This window comes from Syngnathus leptorhynchus, chromosome 21 (genome assembly GCF_054491065.1).
Source record: "Syngnathus leptorhynchus isolate UIUO chromosome 21, UIUO_Slep, whole genome shotgun sequence".
Taxonomy (NCBI): domain Eukaryota; kingdom Metazoa; phylum Chordata; class Actinopteri; order Syngnathiformes; family Syngnathidae; genus Syngnathus; species Syngnathus leptorhynchus.
The window spans coordinates 3,476,734-3,494,658 of record NC_141215.1 but is presented as its reverse complement, the minus strand read 5'-3'; the positions used below and the strand labels follow the sequence as shown (position 1 = coordinate 3,494,658).

Here is a 17,925-nt window from a genome sequence, read left to right as displayed (position 1 = left end):
TGGTCACTGTTGACGTAAAACAGAACCAAGATGAAAGTGGAAGTAAGGCCACATAGTTACATTTCCAGAATTATCAAATTTGAAAGAGTGAGCTGTTAAAAAGAGAAGTGAAATTCGATTTGTTTATAAGGCAGTTCACTGAAGCATAAAAAAACAGGTTTTTGATTTTTTGCAAGCCAACTATGTCCTCCCTAACCGTTTCTATTGTTGTTGAAGTTATTTGTATTATTTTACAACAAAGCTGCAAGTCGAAAGACATTTTCAAACTGAATCAATGTGTCAAATGTCAAATATCATCATGTATGCTTTATTTGTTTGAAATTGTTTCATTTTAGCGAACTTGTCATACCTCATTCAACCATAAACAAACAAAAATCACTGTTGTGTTGTTTTCAATTAAATGTTTGTTGTGGATTATAAGGACGTAAAAGTATCATTTTAAAAGCATTTCTTTTCATTTCTTTCATTGCTGTAATGACTCAAACTGTCCGACAGGCGGCACGAGACTTTCGACTTTCGGCAAACTCCGACACGAGCCGAAGATTGCCGAAGAAGGCCGAACGAGAAGCGGCGCTGTCCGGAACATCCGGCAGCTTAAACATAAACAGCAATGGCGGAAGCAGCTGCATCGTCCACAGCGGCCCCAGCGATACCAGGAGGTTGGACCAAACACGTAACCTGCAGGTAAGATCTGAAGTACTACTCTTTGAATATCGACGAGGGAGCCATTGCGGGACTTTCCGCCTCAAAATAGTAGCATTCCGCCGAGTGCCGAACGGTTGTCAACGGCGGTTTAACGACGCGAGCGCTCTGCTGTTGTTGCCTTGCTACGCGTTAGCTGAGCTTGACAACGGTGTTTTTGTTCGATTTGTCATGTCCTCCTGGCGACGACGTCGTTTTAAAGACACGGCACTGACGACACAAAGCCCCGAGACGCGTTGGCGTCATAGATAACGGCCGTTAAGGGGAGAGCCGTTGACCTTGTTTTGAGTCTTAACTGATGCATATGTAAAGAACTACCGTTTTGTTTTTTTGGGGGTAAGTCCGATCTTGTCAGTATTTTGTTTAAACAACGGAAAAAAAATAGCAAGTGGTGGTTTGTCACCTTGATTAATGGTTTACAGTTGGTTTGGAGTAAACGCACAGTGGCAATGAGTGCAGACCGGCCAAGCTTTCTATTGCAACGACTAGTGATGAACTATTAATGGCACTTTCTATTTGCAGGTATTTTTTGCACGGCTTATGCAAAGAAGGCGACAACTGCCGATATTCTCACGATCTGACCAACAGCAAGCCGGCCGGCGCCATGCTTTGCAAGTTCTACCAGAAGGGAAACTGTGCATTTGGGGACCGGTGCAGGTGAATGCTTGGCCGTTATATAATGGATGTTCTTGCAAAACATCAGAGCCCGGGGGTGAGTCGGGTTCTCCCGTCAGTCGATCCGAGGTGACTACCCCCCCACTCCCCTAAAGTGACGGCACTGGCGAGGAGTTTCAAGGACACTTGACACCATGTCCGTCCATGGCTTGTTGGAATCTCTCAGTGCAGCTGTCTTCCTGGATATGATATAATAATGTGCTTTGAAGTTTAACTTGGAGAGTGGCTTCAAGTGTCAAACTAAGTGTTTGGCGTGGTGTTAATTCCGCCACTTTCCCTTTTTGTTTGAAAAAGATGCGAGGACGGAGACAAGATGTATCGCTTGCTCCATAACACGCGTGGACTTGAAATGTGGGTTGTCTGTTTTTTTGAGAGGCAGATTACGCTCTCGCTCTGTGTTGTCAGGCTTTGAGTGTGCCCCAGACGCTGTCTGGCTCCAGGGAGCATCCCCATAGTTACAGAGGCAGCTTGTAGCAAAGGACCCCCCCCCCCCCCCCTCTGAAGGCACTCGTCAAGATTATGATGCATTTAAGTCACATTCCTCCATCCTTGCAATGTGGGGGGATTCCATTGGTTAAGAAAAGGCGGTCAACAAGGGGGGTTGCTTATGGCTGGTTTCCCCATTCTCTGCCCATTGTGATAGATTCAATGACCCCCCCCCCCCCCCCTCCCCAACACCATTTTTTTGAAGGGGGGCAGAAAGAGTGCACTGCATCCTGCATAGCAATTGCATAACGCCCTCTTTCTGCTGTTGCTGGGTTCCCCAGGTTCACTCATCTGCAGCACCCTCCTTATTTATGCAGACAACCCCCCCCCCCTTCCCAGCCCCCACCGTCGCGTCCTCATATCACACTGGAGTGGCTTTCTGGGAACAGACTGGTTAACACTGAGTGGACCAGGGGGCCCTTTTTTTTTTTTTTTTTCTCAAATTGCCCAACGTGTTGGCTGCTATGGCATGTTAAGTCATGTTGACATTGACACGGGGTGTCAGTGTCGGAGCTTTTCATCAGTGACCGACCGATTATGACTAGGCGGAATTCTTGTGTATTAAAAATGGTACGGAACAGAAAATTGTTGTAGCCGTCGACAGCCAAGTGTTTCTATTTATAAAAATGTGTGTTATGCAATGACGGAAGTAAGAAATGCGGGCTCTCCGCTTACCTGTTCTTACAAGTTGCCCCGAACGTACAGTCAATTATTGTTCAAGGACGAGTCTGTTAGTTTTTTTTTTGGGGGGGAGTAATAGCACATTGTCAATTATTAGCAGCACAAACTTGCTTCTGGAAAGGGAGCCCTGTCACGTTGCGGTTTGACGCTAAACTAAAACGACCTGTCGGGCAACACTCGTCGCTCTGTTGTCCATTTTCCAAATAAATATTTGTATTGCTTTGCCGCAAGTTATTATTGTGCTGCATAACCGGTATCTGCAGTTTGGGATCCTTTTCCATGTACACCCCCCTAATCCCTAACCCATCCCCCCCCAATTGTAGAAACATTAAACCATAGAGAAGCTTTTGTGCAGTACTCTGCCTGCCTTGAGGCTTTAAAAAAAAAAAAAGAAAAAGCAACAATTATCTTCAGGATTGCTACTTTTGATTTTGAAAACAATGATGGGCAATGTCTGTTTATCTATCAAGGTTATCCAAATCTGAGCAGCTGAAACGAAAGCGGTTGTTTTTTTTTTTTTTGTTCAAGCTTTCTCTACAAGGACAGATTTGCGGAGCCAGACATACACAGAATGAGTCTGGGAACTTGTATTCATTTCCAAAGACTAAAACCTGTGCATGAATATTGATGGGGAAAATATTTTGTTTGTTTAATTAGAGATGGAAAGTTGCAACGATCTCATATCAGGCTCGGGGCAATTTTTGGAAGCTATGCGATGACAAACTTTCATTTTTTTTTTCCGTGTCCATCTGTTTACCAAGCTTAGAATGTTAAAAGCCTGTTCGTTCGGGGGGGGGGGGGCTGTAGAATGTAGTGACAATCTGCACGCTTTAATTCAACGTATAAAAAAGCCCTCCAGTGTCTAATATCAATCTGCTTGACTAGGTTTGAACATCTCAGTCCATCACAAGACGAGCTGTCGACGCCTGAGCCGTTGCCTTCCACCTCCCGAGCCAGCCAACCCGATTTGGAGCTCAGTGGGCCAACACCCGGCCTAGGGGCACAAGATTGGGTCAACGCGGCCGAGTTTGTACCAGGGCAGCCATATTGTGGACGTGGTGAGCGATTGATTCATTGTGTGACGTTGACCTCATTTGACTTTAGATTCAAGGAGAACTCCGTTCTCGGCTTGGCTGATAAGATGCCGTTGGCTATTCTCGTCATGTCTGGAACGGCGTTTATCTCGTTTAAAACAACAGATGGTATGTCGGGCCAACCAGTGAAATGCTGGAGACCAGGCTGGATAGTGCTGTCCCATCAAAATACAGAACGGCAGTTTAAGTCTGTCTCCAAGTAATGTAGTGATAGAATCGATTTTAACGAGGGCAGCTATTAAATATTTTCATTCCATTGAGTAATTGAATACTTTTTTTTTTTGCACAAAATATGCACGTTCCAGCTCTGTTAAAATGTATCTATAGTTGACAATGGCAGGGAATGAGTTAAAAGGTCCGGTGAGTGACGTGGGTGTCGGTGAAGAGTAGTTACCGGCTATGTAAAAAAAAATATATATATATCTAGATATGAAAATTTTAAATGGACTTTATCCCTTCCAGCCGAGTCAGCCAACACGCGGAGCTCTGTCCCCCTCATTGAGGAGTTTGACAGCGACGCGGCGGGCGACAACAAAGAGCTGAGGAAGCAGCTGTGCCCGTACGCCGCCGTCGGCGAGTGCCGTTACGGCCTCAACTGCGTCTACCTCCACGGCGACGTCTGCGACATGTGCGGCCTGCAGGTGCTCCACCCCACCGACAACAACCAGCGCTCGGACCACATCAAGGTATCGTTACGAATAATTCATCGGGAAATTGAGGGCCCGGCCGACGGTGGGTCATTTTTTTGTTTTTTGGTTTGTTTCTCTTCTCGAAGGCGTGCATCGAGGCCCACGAGAAAGACATGGAGATCTCGTTCGCCATCCAACGCAGCAAGGACATGATGTGCGGCGTGTGCATGGAGGTGGTGTTTGAGAAAACCAACCCGAGCGAACGCCGCTTCGGCATCCTCTCCAACTGCAGCCACTGCTACTGTCTAAAGTGCATCCGTAGGTGGCGAAGCGCCCGGCAGTTCGAGAGCAGAATCATCAAGTGAGTCACGCTCAGGCAGCCAAGGACAAGCTGTTGTATTTCAGCTTTGTGGACAGAGATGTGAAAGACAAATACATTTAAAATTTGATGGAAAAAAACAAATATACTGTGGATTCTGAATCATTTCTGTCATTTCTATTAGGAGTGATTATCGTTTATCTGATACCATTTGATTGTGCGTTCGATTTTTTTAAATAAGAGGCGATGAATTTGATCATCGATAAAGTTTGACACGATCGTTTCACGTCACGTATGTTGTGTTTCTAGTGTCCCTAACCTCCTTTCCTCTACAGATCTTGCCCGGAATGTCGAATCACATCCAACTTTGTCATCCCAAGCGAATTCTGGGTAGAGGATAAGGAGGAAAAGAAGAAACTCATCCAAACGTACAAGGAAGGCATGGGGTACGTGGATAACGACTCTGTTTACGGGAGATTCCAAAAATTAGGACAAGCGCGGCTGCATATTAAACCAAAACGGAACGAGAGCTGGGCGTGGGACCGAGGGCTCAGTCGTCCGCTCCTCACCGTCAAGGCGACTCCGAGGGCTGGATCGCATTTTTTTTTTTTTTCTCATCTAAATACGGGAAATGCCAAAGCGGAAGATCCCTTTTGTGAATCGTGTATTTGTATATTACCCCCCAAAAAAAAAAATCCATAGTATTTCCCCCCCCCCTTTCTTTAAGCGATTTAAATATGAATACTTCCGTCTCTTCATTGTGCTCCCCAGGGGTAAACCGTGTCGATACTTCGACGAGGGCCGCGGAACGTGTCCTTTCGGCTCCAACTGCTTCTACAAACACGCTTTTCCTGACGGGCGTCTGGAGGAGGCTCAGCCTCCACGGCGGCAGACCGGGTCCAACAGCAGAAACCGGGTACAACGTCTTATCATATTGGTCAAAAACGCTACGGATGGGTACTGCGGAAAGGGATAAGCAAGCGGTAGAGGACATGGGCGGTAATAATTCACCTAACCTGTAGCCCCATCTGCTGGTCAGGTTTACAAAAAAATATATATTTCAGTGGAGAACTCCCTATTTGGGTAATAAAATATAAAGGATTCTGGGTTTGCGACACTACCGACATTAAAGCATATGGTGGATAAGTTTTGGCTCAATTTACCATAGGCAAGGTATATTGAAACTTGAATATTTTGTTTTGTCAAAAGAGATGACTCCAATTAAAAAACGGCAAGCGCAAGAAATATTGTATGTGATTATATTACGTAACTGAGCCGCCTTTGTCTCGGCAGAGTTCACGACACACGCGGCTCTGGGACATCCTGGACGAGCGAGAAAGTAGCGACTTGTTCGACAACGACGACGAGGAGATGGTCACGTTCGAGCTGAGCGAGATGCTCCTCATGTTGCTCGCCGCCGGCACCGACGACGAAGTGACCGACTCTGAGGACGAGTGGGACTTGTTTCACGAGGAATTGGATGATTTTTACGAAATTTACCTATAGCTGCTCACCCCGATCCCCCGCCTTCCCCTACATACTCGCATATCGCCCACTCCCAAATATATATATATACACAAACAGACACACAAATATATATATTTAACCCTAGAATGAACTGTCTCGTGCGAGTGATGGACTGTAGCTCCGCCCCCTTTCTTCCAAACTTCTTGTATTGTGGCAGTGCCTTTAAGCAGGCCATTAATAAATGAACTTAAAAAGAAAAAAAAAGTGCATTTGTGCTATTAAAATTTTTTTTTTTCCAAGTCCCTGTGACTTGCCCCTCGTTGTCTAAGCAAAAATGAATGAACTAAAATGATCGGCATCTCAAGTGTCATTTGTGGTCGCTGGTTTCACACGATGGCCTACCCGTGTTTGTACATAAAGTCTGACACTCGATGGACTTGTATTCCGATTGCGACGGCTATGTTAGATTTGACCCCTTTTCGAAGGCCCTTTTACCTTTATTGAAGCTGTTAATAGCTTAAATATTGTGCTAACTATTAATCATAGCCACGTTCCTGGTGCACTCAGTATTTTACTGGCCCACCATGACTTTGTTTTGTTCCATCGACAACAATAGGCGTGTCCGATCACAATGCTTAATTGTTTGTTAAAGCTCTTTCCGATTCATTTGCACCTTAAGTCACTGAGCAGCTCACAAGCGATATGAACTTTCAAATCCCCCAACCCCACCAGACCCTTTCATTTCATTAAGTGCAATATTCTACTATCTACTGACTTTAAATGTTTGGAAAAAAAAAAAATCCAGGCTACAAAGTACATCGGGGGGGATGGGATGGGGAGGTATGGGATTAGGGGCCACATGTCGGCTTTATTGGCCGTATTTTTATTCTACACGTTTGAACTGTACTCGTGAAATGTTTCTCCGCTCCCCCCTAGCCCCCCCCACGAAAACTGGTTTCAACCTGTCCAACTCTGTTGGAATGCAGATGTTTATACAGAAATGTGTGTTTTCTATGTTCCACGGCCATCCATCTTAACTTGAAATTAAAAGTTTATCAATATGTGCTGTGGGAGTCTCATTTTTGTTCAGTTAGAATGTGGATGGTTGCTAATATGTGCACTGCAATTGGCTGGTAGTCACTAATGAGTAAATTGTATACTGTAAAAAATGATTTTCAGGTTATAGTTTTGGATATTGAGTGTTTTGGGATTTTTTTCTCACAACTATTAGCTTTTATATGGAATATATTTTGTTTTTCATTTTAAAATGTGACTTTTGATTTGGTTTATAATGAATTCATTTTTAATTTTCAAATTTACTATTTTTACATTGCTGAATTAAATTAATGTTGTCTATTATTCATGAGGTATTTTTACATATATTAACAAATAGAATTTTCTTTCGTATTTTCAAATATTTTCAGATTTATTTCATCGCTATATTTTGTGTATTTTTATTAGGACACTACAAATTATGATTTTAATAATGCAACCCCCATACAAATTACATATTGTTAGCTATAGTCCATTCCACAAAATCCATGCCTTTCTTTTTAAGCAACTCTTGCCTCCACCTTAAAAAAACCAAAACAAAAAAAAAAACATCAAGGAGAAAGAAAACGGGGGAAAGCTGATGCGACCTCTGTAATACAATGATCGCAGAAATTCCCAAAGACAATTCCAAGGCATTCCAATCCGTTGCGACTTTGGGCTCTAATTCCCCCGTCTCCTCTTCGCCCTCCCCGGAAACCGGTCGGCTGCTGAGCAGGAGGCGGGACACGCGCACTACCGGCGGCAGCAGCAGCGGCGGCGGCGGCTGCATCCATCCGGAGGAGAGCGGTGGCAGCATCCGGCCGCTGGTGTCCGGCGGCCGCATCATGACATCGGCGGACTTCGCTCACGCCGGCGCTCCTCTGCTGGCCTCCCGCTCTACGCGGAGCCTCCTTTACAAAATCCTATGCTTCCTTCTCCTCATCCTCCAAGGTGGGGTGCTGGACTTCTACCTCATCGCATTCACCGACCTGTACTGGTGCTCGTGGATTGCCACGGACCTGGTGGTGGTCTCGGGCTGGGCGATTTTCTTTGTGAAGAACGCGCGCGGAAAGCGGGAGCGAGCCTGCGGCTTCCACCAGAAGGGCTCCGCGCACGGTGGCTGCAACCTGGGCGAGTTCACCTACGCCTACTTGGCGTGGCTCGTGCACGTCATCGCATGTACCCCCAAGGTGACACTGATCCTGGAGACCTCCATCCTGGACCTGGTCGCCACAAAGGTGCCGTGCGGGCTGACGGGATTCAAGATCGTCACCCTGCTCTCGGCACCGCTGCTCTTCTGCCTCATCAACGCCATCATCGAGGATCTTAACGGGGCCACCCGGCATCACTCCCAGAGCTGCTTCACCTCCACCTGCTTGGATCTCATCGACAGCTTCTCCCTGGTGGAGGCGCTGCTCCAGAGCGAGATCCCCACACCGTACCTCAAGTATACAGTCATTTCGGCATACTTTGTGGCGCTGTCCGCTCCCGTCTTGTGGTTGTGCGAGCTGACCGCGTCGGAGCTCCGGTTCCGCTGGTTGTGGGCTCGCTTCTTCTCGGCGGGCCTTCTGGTTAACGCGCCGCTACTAGTGGTCCGCTGCTTCCAGGTGTACGTCTACGGGGGCCCCGTATCGATATTTATGTTTAAGAACGTCTTTTTCCTGGCGTGCAAGGTGCTCGAGCTGGCCGAGCAGTGCGTCGCCGTGCGCGGCATTCGCCGAAGGCTGTCCGGGGGAAGCCACCACCAGGCCCACTTCTCGCACGGCGTGTCCGAGAATGACATGTGTCCGCACGGATACGTCAACACGCTGGCAGTCGCACAGTCCTAGTCACCTGGATATACAAGCTTGTAACTAACTACAAACCCAATTAGGTCTATTCAGACATTTATGGACATGTATTTACATTGTCCATGAATTCAAATGTCAAATCCTCCCAAATATTATGAAATCAATCATCGAGTATTTCTTCGCTAAAGGATGAAATAGGTCACAATTCAGTTGACGAATGGACCATGAAACGGACCTTTCGAATACATTTTTACATGATTCCATATTTTAACGACTGCTAAACAAAACTATCACACACACACAAAAAAAAAAAATGCGGCCACAATAATAAGAAGTGAGGGAGGGAAACAATTTCATGCAACGAATAGCACATGAGGATAACAACAATCAACATTTCAAATAGAACCTGGGCTACTTTTGTTACTTTCAAAACAAGATTTACACAAGCCTTTGTAATTTCTACAGTGAGACACACACACATGTGCTTTATCACCAAACAAGACCCTCATGGCCTTTAGCTAACAGCAGTGCTTTATTCCTTTTTTCGTAGAAACCGGACCAACGTTTAGAATTGAGTTCATAACCAGCTCAATCACATTATTATTTTTGGGTTAGAATTGATGGAAAACAACACAATATTTAATTGTATGACTTTATAATGTATGTAACTGGATATCCTCAATGGCAAGTATGTCTGTATCTTAAATAAGGTCGGGCTTTCTTTTTTTTTTGTTAATGTTCCGTGTAAGAATTGTACTATTACAATCGAATGCAACATGTCTTTGTGGGTTGTAAAGTGCAATTTGAAGTCCAGCCACATTTGGTGTCTTCTATGATGTCTCCGAGCCTGTGCTAGTACTGACTGACAGAATTTGCTCAATGAAAAGTCATCAAAATGTGTCCTAGCTAGTTCGCTATACAGTCCGCCACTTTGAGCTATTTCACGTCAACCATTGTAACCGTCGATGTTAGCTAGATTGATGTACATGTAGCTAAAGACAGCAAAACAATTTAGCTAGCAGTAGCTGGATGTCACGAGTTGAGTCTATTCAATGACATGAGATATCAGAACTGGGCAACAAATAACCAAGGAGGATTTAGAATGTGGAAAAACAGAATGTCCGGGATGTGGCAATTTTGTGGGTTGGGATTTTGGGTGGGTTAAAATTTAGTTTTTTTGTCCCTCGCCAACCTGCTTGGAAAACAGTCGAGGCTGAAAATGGTTAAAGCTGTTCTCCATGCAAGTGCCTGCATTTTCCCCAAAAATAAGGTGGTTTGAAGTTTGAAGATTTGTCCAGAATGTATCGGTAACAAAGTGGTTAAATCGGTGTGGGACTAATCAGCCAATTCACGCTGTTTTTACTTTGCTAAGCTAGGCTAACATGCACAAAATTCATGTGGCATTGACAATCTTTTTTTTTTTTCTGCTTGTGCATTATTACGCTTGAGTCACTTTATTGAATGGCACAAACACAATTTTTTTTTTTAAGTCTCGCTCCATTGCACGGCCCTTCCTTCATAAGGTCAAACGCAATCGTACCTTGACTTCAGATTGAGGTATTATAGTTTGTGATCTACAGTACATATATGCGCAGTAATCCGCATTTAGTGCCTCTTAGCTTTGCATTCTGCACGATTGATTTGCTCCCCAAGCAGGCTGATCAGCACTTAAACTGACTTGTGCCTTAGTTTATGTGCAATGTCCTGCTATCATTTTTCCCTTATAGTGCTTAACCTCATTAGGGGGCGCCGGTGAGTTGGTTTGGGTATATCCTGGACTGGCGAGTCAAGCCCAGCGCCGTGAAACAACAAGAATTAGTTTGAGTTAAGAAAAAATAATGTGTAGGGGGGGAAGGCGGGGTTGTCTATGTGAGCTCACAGATGGAGGCAGATAGCTGTTGCCATGGGAACCAGTACTGCCAGACCCCTTCAGCCATTTGATATCACGCTGGCAAATGTGTGACTGACAATTGTTGTCTAGCTTGATGATGTCGTGAACCGCAGACTTCCTGTTTATCACCTAATGTATCCCCCCCAAGTAGGTCACAAGACTTGACTCATGATATTCATTTCAAACTGTGGGTAAAGGCGAATCAAGCTTTATTAATCTTGCGTAACATATTTGCTCTACAACGGCTTCCCATTGGTCACATATCATATCGCACCAAAAGTGTTTCTAACTGTATATTTCAGATGGCTTTCCACGATTTTTGTCATGCTAGAAAAAAAAATGGCACATTGTAATTTAATGTATCCTGCATGAGCCAGCTGGCTTCCATTCAAACTACCAAAGGACACTTCAATGGACTTCAGTCTTGCTCACGGACTCAAATTGAATAATTACAAACATCGGAAGCCGACTAGTTTTATATTTTATTGACTTTTTTTCCTCTTTCTTCCAACACGTTTACAGGGAAACTTTGCTGTTGTTTACAGATACTAGTACTACCTACACGTGGTTAAGTCATGTGCTGTATATCTGTACCACTATATCCCCAATCTACTGGATGTACCGTAGGTGTTCAAACAAAAGTGTTGTGTGGTCAAGATCAAATAAAACATCTTTTATTGGAAAACAACCATTGACTTCTTTGAAGATTAGAGATTAGAATCGTAGAAAACACAATAATTGTTTTACAATTTAGCTTTAACTATTCGACAAGAAAACCTGGTTCTAAATGGCACTCTGGCAAATTACCAAGTAGGATTGTATCAAAGTAAGAGCCATGGAATTTGTCCAAAATGTACAACTTCTTGTTTCATTTTGTCTACAGGTCATTGGGGAAGTGATGTATAGGTGTGGAATTTCTCTACGGACTAAACTCAGAGCTATCCAGATTTTACGAAGCCACTTCCTCTTATAGCCTTTTCAGGTTTTGTCAAAACACTTCCTCTTGTAGTCTTGCCAGAGTTGCCAGTGGATCCGCCCAGTAATACACTCTGGTATCCACTGTTGAACCTTCTCCAGGAAAAAAAAGGTTACAAATACATTGGACCAAAACAAAACCAACCTGTGACACCACGTCTCAAAGCCTTTCAGGTCCAAAGTATCCTGAATTTGCAGGTGGAGACACTTTTTGTACTCTCTCCAGAAACCCAACCAGAAGCAAGATGGATAGGCTGGAGGTCACTGCCAATTTTTCTCCAGATGAAACTGTGAGCTATCCAGAGTTTGCAGACACTGTTCCTCCTGTAGCCTTGCAAAATGGTTGCTCCATATAGAGAGGTCAAATCGGGGAAGACATTTTGGAAATGAAGCCGCTTTTCATACACCCTCTAGAAACCGAACCAGAAGGTAAAGAGAAACCCTTGTCAGACCAGGTGGGAATCATCCACATTTCTCTACACCCCAAACTCTGAGCTATCAAGAGTTTGTAGAAAGAGTTCCTCCTGGAGCCTTGCGAGAGCCACCAGTGCATCCTCCTTGTAGGGAGTTCCTAGCGGGGAAGGCATTTTAGAGATATAGCCTTGATCAGATCCACTGTTCGAACCCTTTGCACTGGGCTCGGGTTCGTGCGTTTCCACAGGTTGGCTGATTTGGTTCTGAGTCGGATTAGTCATGCTTGGAAGAGATAAGCCTTGCGAGTTTGATCCCCGGGAGTTCAGGACTGAGGAGCTGCTCGGCCACTCTTCCTCATCCTCCTCTGGAATCTGACTTATGTGCCTCCCCTCAGGAGATGGACAGTGCATTCCAGATGTAACTGGATCACTGACAAAAACAGATGGGACAGGACTGTTTGGAGGACAAAGTTGAGGCGGGACTGACTGTTGCCGGTGATTGTACACAGGGTTCACAAGTGGTACAAGTTCTGCCACTGATGAGCACTGGCTCTCGGGGTTCAGTTCAGGGGTTAAGACTTGAACGCTGTTTCCGTTCTCTCTTATGTCCGCTTCACACGTATAGACAGGAAGTCCGTCTTTGATGAGAGGAAGACACTCTAGAACCGGCGAACCTGGTTGGTGGTCAACATGAGGACTCGCCTCAATCAGAAGGTCTTCCTCACTATACACGCACTCCTTCTCGAACCAGTCCGGATTTTCTATCTGGTATGCCTGGAAGCTTTCGATGGCGTTCTTCAGAGCTTGACCTGAAGGACAGTTGAAGTATTCATCCCTGCCGATGCCCTCGATATGTTTGACCTGACCTGGCTGGTACTTCTCAATGTCCAGCAGGCCGAAGTAAAGCTCCTCAAAGTGCTTCATCAGAGTGTACTTCACGGCAATGTCAAAAACCGACGGCACGTCCCGCTCGCTGCTGACTTCGCTGAAGTAAGCCACCATGTACTTGCCGTGCTTACGTGCTTGCTGCATGTCGGGCAGGAAGAGGTTGAGAAAGGGGGTGAGCATGTCATCTGTCGGCGACAGGAGGTCTTCCTTCAGTATTACGCGGCGGCGACCGCACATAGCTCGCCACTTGGCCTGAACCCCTCGCGAGCAGAGTACCAAGACCTTGTCGGTGGGATTCGTCAGCTGTCGCCGTTGCCACTCCAGCCAGCAGACGCGTCCGACCATCCCCACTGAGGTAGTGTCGAGCATGTCTATCAGAACCTCGGCGCCACATTTTGCCCGCAGAAAGGCACAGAGCTTCAACACTATGTCCCTGTAGAGGCGGTGGTCTTGGGAGTAGATCACCAGAACTTTGGGGGTCTGTTGAATTTGCTGATGCTGCTGCTGTTTTGGTTTCTCGTCCCCGACCTCAACCGAGCCATCGCCGGGTTCGCCTGAAGGTATTAAAAACGAACGTGACTTTTGAACGGACGCAAGGGAGGGGGGGGGGGGGGGGGGGAATGTAGTTTGTGGGACTGACCTGGCTTCTTGCACAGGATGAACATAAAAATGGCAAAGATCCCCGCACATAGGAGTACCACACTCACAATGACGGGTGTGTATTGAGGAGCGTCTGGAGGATCAGTGGGCTTGGCTGTTAAGAGTCAAATTACAATTCATTTATTAGCAGCCCTTCTGTTGATTGGGGTATGAAATAAATGAAGTGAACCTATCCTGGTATATTACGATTGAAGTGGGACTGGGTTTAGTGAGGATCACCTATGCACAACGTTTGATTTTTTTCCTTTTATTTTGGTCATACTCCAACAAACGTGAAAAGAAGATTCGCTGGAAATTAGACAGTACCAACGTTTGCCTGCAAATTTCTCCAAATTTCCTTGAGATGGGAAAAATGTTGGCGAATGTTTGGCGAACGTATGAGACCTTGGACAAAACGTGAACGCACATTCGCTACCTTCGCCATGAGTTGAAAATGTTCGCCCCTGTCAGGATAGGGGCTTTACTGTTCACGTGGACTTTTTTACATTCACATGGCAGTTAAGAATTTTTGAAAGTCACCTGCAGATTTCAAGGAAACCACATTTAATATGTTAAGGCCACCCAAAAAACACTTTGGGGTCATTCGTTCCTTGTGACCAATAACAGTAGGTGATGTGGGATTTTGATTGCGGATTTTGTGTATCAGATAAGTATGAAACAAATCTAATAATACAAGCCACCATAATCCGTCAGACATTTTGGGTGTTTTTTCGACACAATTGGACAGACAGAAAAATGTGATTCTTGATCCAAAAACTCAAATTTGTTGTCAAAACAAGCTCTAAATATTGGTGCAGTGGTTTGTGATCCTTTTTAATATCTCTCGACAGTTTTTGACGGCAATATTTGTGTTATGGATTCTATTGGAAATAATTAATAGAAATCTGTCTTACCTGAACAAATAGGCAATGTTTTCTTATGACGGGTGCAGTCTCCACCACATTTTTGGAACATTGGTTTTATCTGAAAAGAAGATAAGAAGTCATTGACTCGTATACTTAGTCACGATGTCGTCAAATAAGGACAACAGAGATGTTATCTTTACCGAGATGTCAAATAGGCAGCAGGATCTTGGCCATTTACTGAGGTCGAAGGTCACGTTCAGACGTGTGTGATTGACCTGGAGGAACGTCACGCACATAACATTGGCCGTCGCAAAGCAATCCAGTAAGCAAGGAGGAACGAAAACCAAAAGACTTGAATGAAAATGGTTTGTGCCTTTTACCTGATCGGCTTAAGCTATCATTAGCGGCAATAACATTCTAGAAAATGGGACATACGAGCTTACTGTTTGAAAATCTGAGTTAGAAATCTAGGCTACATGGCACAGGATGCTGTAATGAGCACCCACCTGAATATTCTAGGTCAATTTTCTCAGAAGGAAATATGTCTGAGAGAGAGAGAGAGAGTGCTGCAAGAAATGCTGTTACAAAATAACAGCACTGAGGTTACCTTGTGTACATGGTTAATATGTTGGACGGAGGCACAGTTCACAATGATCATGTAGTCTTGGCATAGCGGGTCAGGACTGAAGCTGACCGTCAGTGCCTGTCTTTGTTTGGCTGTCAGAGCCAGGCTGATGTTGGACTGCCAAAGACTTCCTATAATACAGTAAAAAAAAATTAAATGAAATATACACCTTATTAGCTAAGGGTACACCCACTGTTTCACAAAAATAGCAGTGAGTCACTCACCTCTCTCGATGCAAAACTGGGTCATGATCATCCCTGAGTCTTGACAATCTGATTCAAGACGGAATCAGTCAATTCAAAAGGGACAGAACATGACAAAAATGTTAGAGACACAGCTTATAGTCGTTATAAAAGATGTTTTCTATTATGTCCTCCGGTTTGGACTCACCTGGGACGACAACATTTTTGCTGACGTCATAGTCGCTGTGGCCTAATTCTGGTTTGGGGATGTTGAAGACAGAAACTCGATACACGTGTCCCGGGTCCAACACCAGCATATTTGCCGAGAACGACCACTAAGAAAAACATTGTGTTCAGAAAATAAACCTCAACAAATTGTAGACTTGTAATCACTCCAGACTATTTATTCATTTAACCAGATATAGCTATTGATAACAGTTACAATATTTGTAAACAATTTATTTGAAAAGCCCACCATGTTGTCATGTGCATTCCGCATTGGGAGTTTGCCTTCAAAGGAATATCTGACACAGAGGTGCTGATTGGTTTCCATCACCATGACGTGAAGCTCAGTGGCTTTCAAGTAACTGATGCTGCCTGTAGAAAGATACAGCAGTCGACCTTTTCACCACATTCGATTAAATTTGGATCGTTATATCTGTAGTGGTTTTTTAAGGAAGAGAATTCGGAAAATGAATAAATGCATTGATCTGGACTTACCGTCATCCTTTAAGGTCCAGTTAGCAAGCAGGACAGGCTGAAGATGTCCTGCCTCATCCTGAATTGTTGTTATAGACACCCGCAACCCCTGTGGACCACTTGGAGTGTAGTTCCTCACTTTTCGCCATTCGCTATCGAGGAGGCAGTTACCTGTGCAAACATGTAATCTTTAATGTTTTCATTCTGAAACTGCATTCCAAGTAATTTTCATACTATTTTTTTTTTTACTCACTGAAACTGACTGTGCACTTCAGGCCCTAAGATTAAAAAAAGAAAAGAAAACAAGAAACTGTTAGATACGTGTTATGGCAAGAGTGACATTACTGTATTGTTTATTTGACATTTTATTCCTGTTAGACAACCTTTCAGCTAATTTTAAGACTTAAAAAAAAACAACAACGAACTTTTGTCAGTGAAATACACGAACGTGAGGGGGCCCCGTTACTAGGCTCCCAAGAACTAGCTACGCCCCTGGGGTTGATATTACTTGCAAGTACTTTTGTCATATTTTGACGTCAATGTTAAAGATATTATCAATTAGCTGCTGAATCTCAGCGTTATATCCATAAAATGCGTATTAACATGAAACTAGAATGTAACAAAATGTTCGTGTCTATCTTACCTGTTGAGAGCAGTTCAATTGCGCGGACGTCAAAGTCCTCAACGCGGACGACAGCGACACGCACAGCAACGCCAACACACCCCCATAAAGCCTCATTTTCCAAATAATATTCCCGTAACTACATTGACGTCACCTAAAGTAATATCTAAACTATGCCATTAGAGGAATTGTTAGCCTAAAAAACCAAGTGTTTATCAAGCAAAAGTAAGTTGATATGTGAAAAAAACTTCCGGCTTTGTGGTAAAATGTAACCGGCTTGCTGTTGATTATGCTGCCTTCATGTAACCTGGGAATTTACATGCATAAAATAAGGGAGACGTTCCCGTGTAACATAATAGATGTATTTTATGGTTTATAAGAATTTAATAATCATAACCTTTCTGTTGATACGTGGTATATAAAAGGGCAAAAATATCCTCACAGTTGTTGTCCATTTGAATGTATGAACAAAAAAATATTTAGAGCTTCTCTGATATTAATAAATTGATAATTAGGCATTAAATATTGTGGGACACATTTTCTATAAAATAATACACACATTTATGGCATGGTAAGTTCGTTTGTTTTGCGACTCTAATTATTTTCTTAGTTTGATTCACTAATATTTTTTAAATCTATTTTAATCGTTTGTAATAAAATTATTACTACTTGATGAAGACCGAAGGTGCATTAGAGATGATTATGCAGTAGAGGGCGCCTTAACATTATTTTCAGTCATGTCTGTGTTTTCTCCATTGGGGGGGGATTAGACATGTAATATCAATTCTGCTCCCATCCATCAAAGTTGACCCTAAAAAAAGCTCTTGGCCTCATTCTGTCTTCCATCCCATGATAACATGGAAGAATTAGCTTTTAGAAATAATCCAAATAAATGTTTTGTTCAAATGGATCAAGATACAAGGGAAATGATTTGGTCTGCAAGCCGCTGCTATTTTAAGGATTGAAGCCTAGGACGGTTACATAACTGTTATCTTAACATGTCTTACAATTGAAATAACATTTAATATAAAAAAAGCACCCGAGACATGTTATCGGATTGTTTGAGTAGGCTCCCGTATAAATAAACCTGCTTCCCGGGTTGGTTCAGGTTTGTATCCCAAAAACCTTAGATGGTAGTGCACTGTACAGAACATCTTGCTTACATTGTGCAGAACATTTTTCTATTCGCAACTTAAGAATCGACTTTTTTTAGTTGTTATTACCTTCAGCAAAGCAAAAACACCAGTTGC

At 43.9% G+C, this 17,925-nt stretch overlaps 3 protein-coding genes across 5 annotated transcripts; 2 read left to right on the top strand and 1 right to left on the bottom strand.

Moving 5' to 3' along the window:
- The first annotated feature begins 532 nt into the window (after positions 1-532).
- On the top strand, positions 533-7,114 carry mkrn1 (makorin, ring finger protein, 1). Of its 3 annotated transcripts, none has more exons than XM_085902807.1 (8): positions 533-684; positions 1,225-1,359; positions 3,430-3,602; positions 4,101-4,324; positions 4,414-4,628; positions 4,922-5,032; positions 5,358-5,502; positions 5,880-7,114. In XM_085902807.1, the coding sequence occupies exons 1-8, from the start codon at positions 611-613 to the stop codon at positions 6,090-6,092; spliced, it is 1,290 nt and encodes a 429-aa protein (XP_085758933.1). In that variant the 5' UTR covers positions 533-610; the 3' UTR covers positions 6,093-7,114. The 3 variants fall into 3 exon arrangements, with proteins under 3 accessions (XP_085758933.1, XP_085758935.1, XP_085758936.1); XM_085902810.1 differs by lacking the exon at positions 533-684 and adding an exon at positions 753-1,038; XM_085902809.1 differs by lacking the exon at positions 1,225-1,359 and having other exon boundaries at positions 561-684.
- Positions 7,115-7,524: 410 nt separating this feature from the next.
- Positions 7,525-11,329, top strand: tmem121b (transmembrane protein 121B). The gene has a single exon (XM_085902811.1). It carries the CDS (start codon positions 7,706-7,708, stop codon positions 8,912-8,914), a length of 1,209 nt encoding a protein of 402 aa, XP_085758937.1. The 5' UTR covers positions 7,525-7,705; the 3' UTR covers positions 8,915-11,329.
- Positions 8,895-16,983, bottom strand: il17ra1a (interleukin 17 receptor A1a). The gene is made up of 11 exons (XM_085902806.1): positions 16,697-16,983; positions 16,307-16,331; positions 16,075-16,224; positions 15,830-15,951; positions 15,563-15,689; positions 15,397-15,444; positions 15,155-15,303; positions 14,748-14,822; positions 14,596-14,665; positions 13,683-13,796; positions 8,895-13,596 (listed from the first exon to the last, which is right to left on the bottom strand). Exons 1-11 carry the CDS (start codon positions 16,790-16,792, stop codon positions 12,218-12,220), a joined length of 2,355 nt encoding a protein of 784 aa, XP_085758932.1. The 5' UTR covers positions 16,793-16,983; the 3' UTR covers positions 8,895-12,217.
- Positions 16,984-17,925: the final 942 nt, after the last annotated feature.

What these genes read in the sequence shown, in the direction of transcription:
- mkrn1 (XM_085902807.1), top strand. Translation starts at nt 611, where the DNA reads ATGGCGGAAGCAGCTGCATCGTCCACAGCGGCCCCAGCGATACCAGGA. An exon ending in TTCGAGAGCAGAATCATCAA is followed by an intron (nt 4,629 to 4,921) that starts GTGAGTCACGCT and finishes TTTCCTCTACAG; the next exon opens with ATCTTGCCCGGAATGTCGAA. An exon ending in GGTCCAACAGCAGAAACCGG is followed by an intron (nt 5,503 to 5,879) that starts GTACAACGTCTT and finishes TTGTCTCGGCAG; the next exon opens with AGTTCACGACACACGCGGCT.
- tmem121b (XM_085902811.1), top strand. Translation starts at nt 7,706, where the DNA reads ATGATCGCAGAAATTCCCAAAGACAATTCCAAGGCATTCCAATCCGTT.
- il17ra1a (XM_085902806.1), bottom strand. Translation starts at nt 16,792, where the DNA reads ATGAGGCTTTATGGGGGTGTGTTGGCGTTGCTGTGCGTGTCGCTGTCG. An exon ending in AATTGAACTGCTCTCAACAG is followed by an intron (nt 16,332 to 16,696) that starts GTAAGATAGACA and finishes TTTTAATCTTAG; the next exon opens with GGCCTGAAGTGCACAGTCAG. An exon ending in CTGGACCTTAAAGGATGACG is followed by an intron (nt 15,952 to 16,074) that starts GTAAGTCCAGAT and finishes ATCTTTCTACAG; the next exon opens with GCAGCATCAGTTACTTGAAA.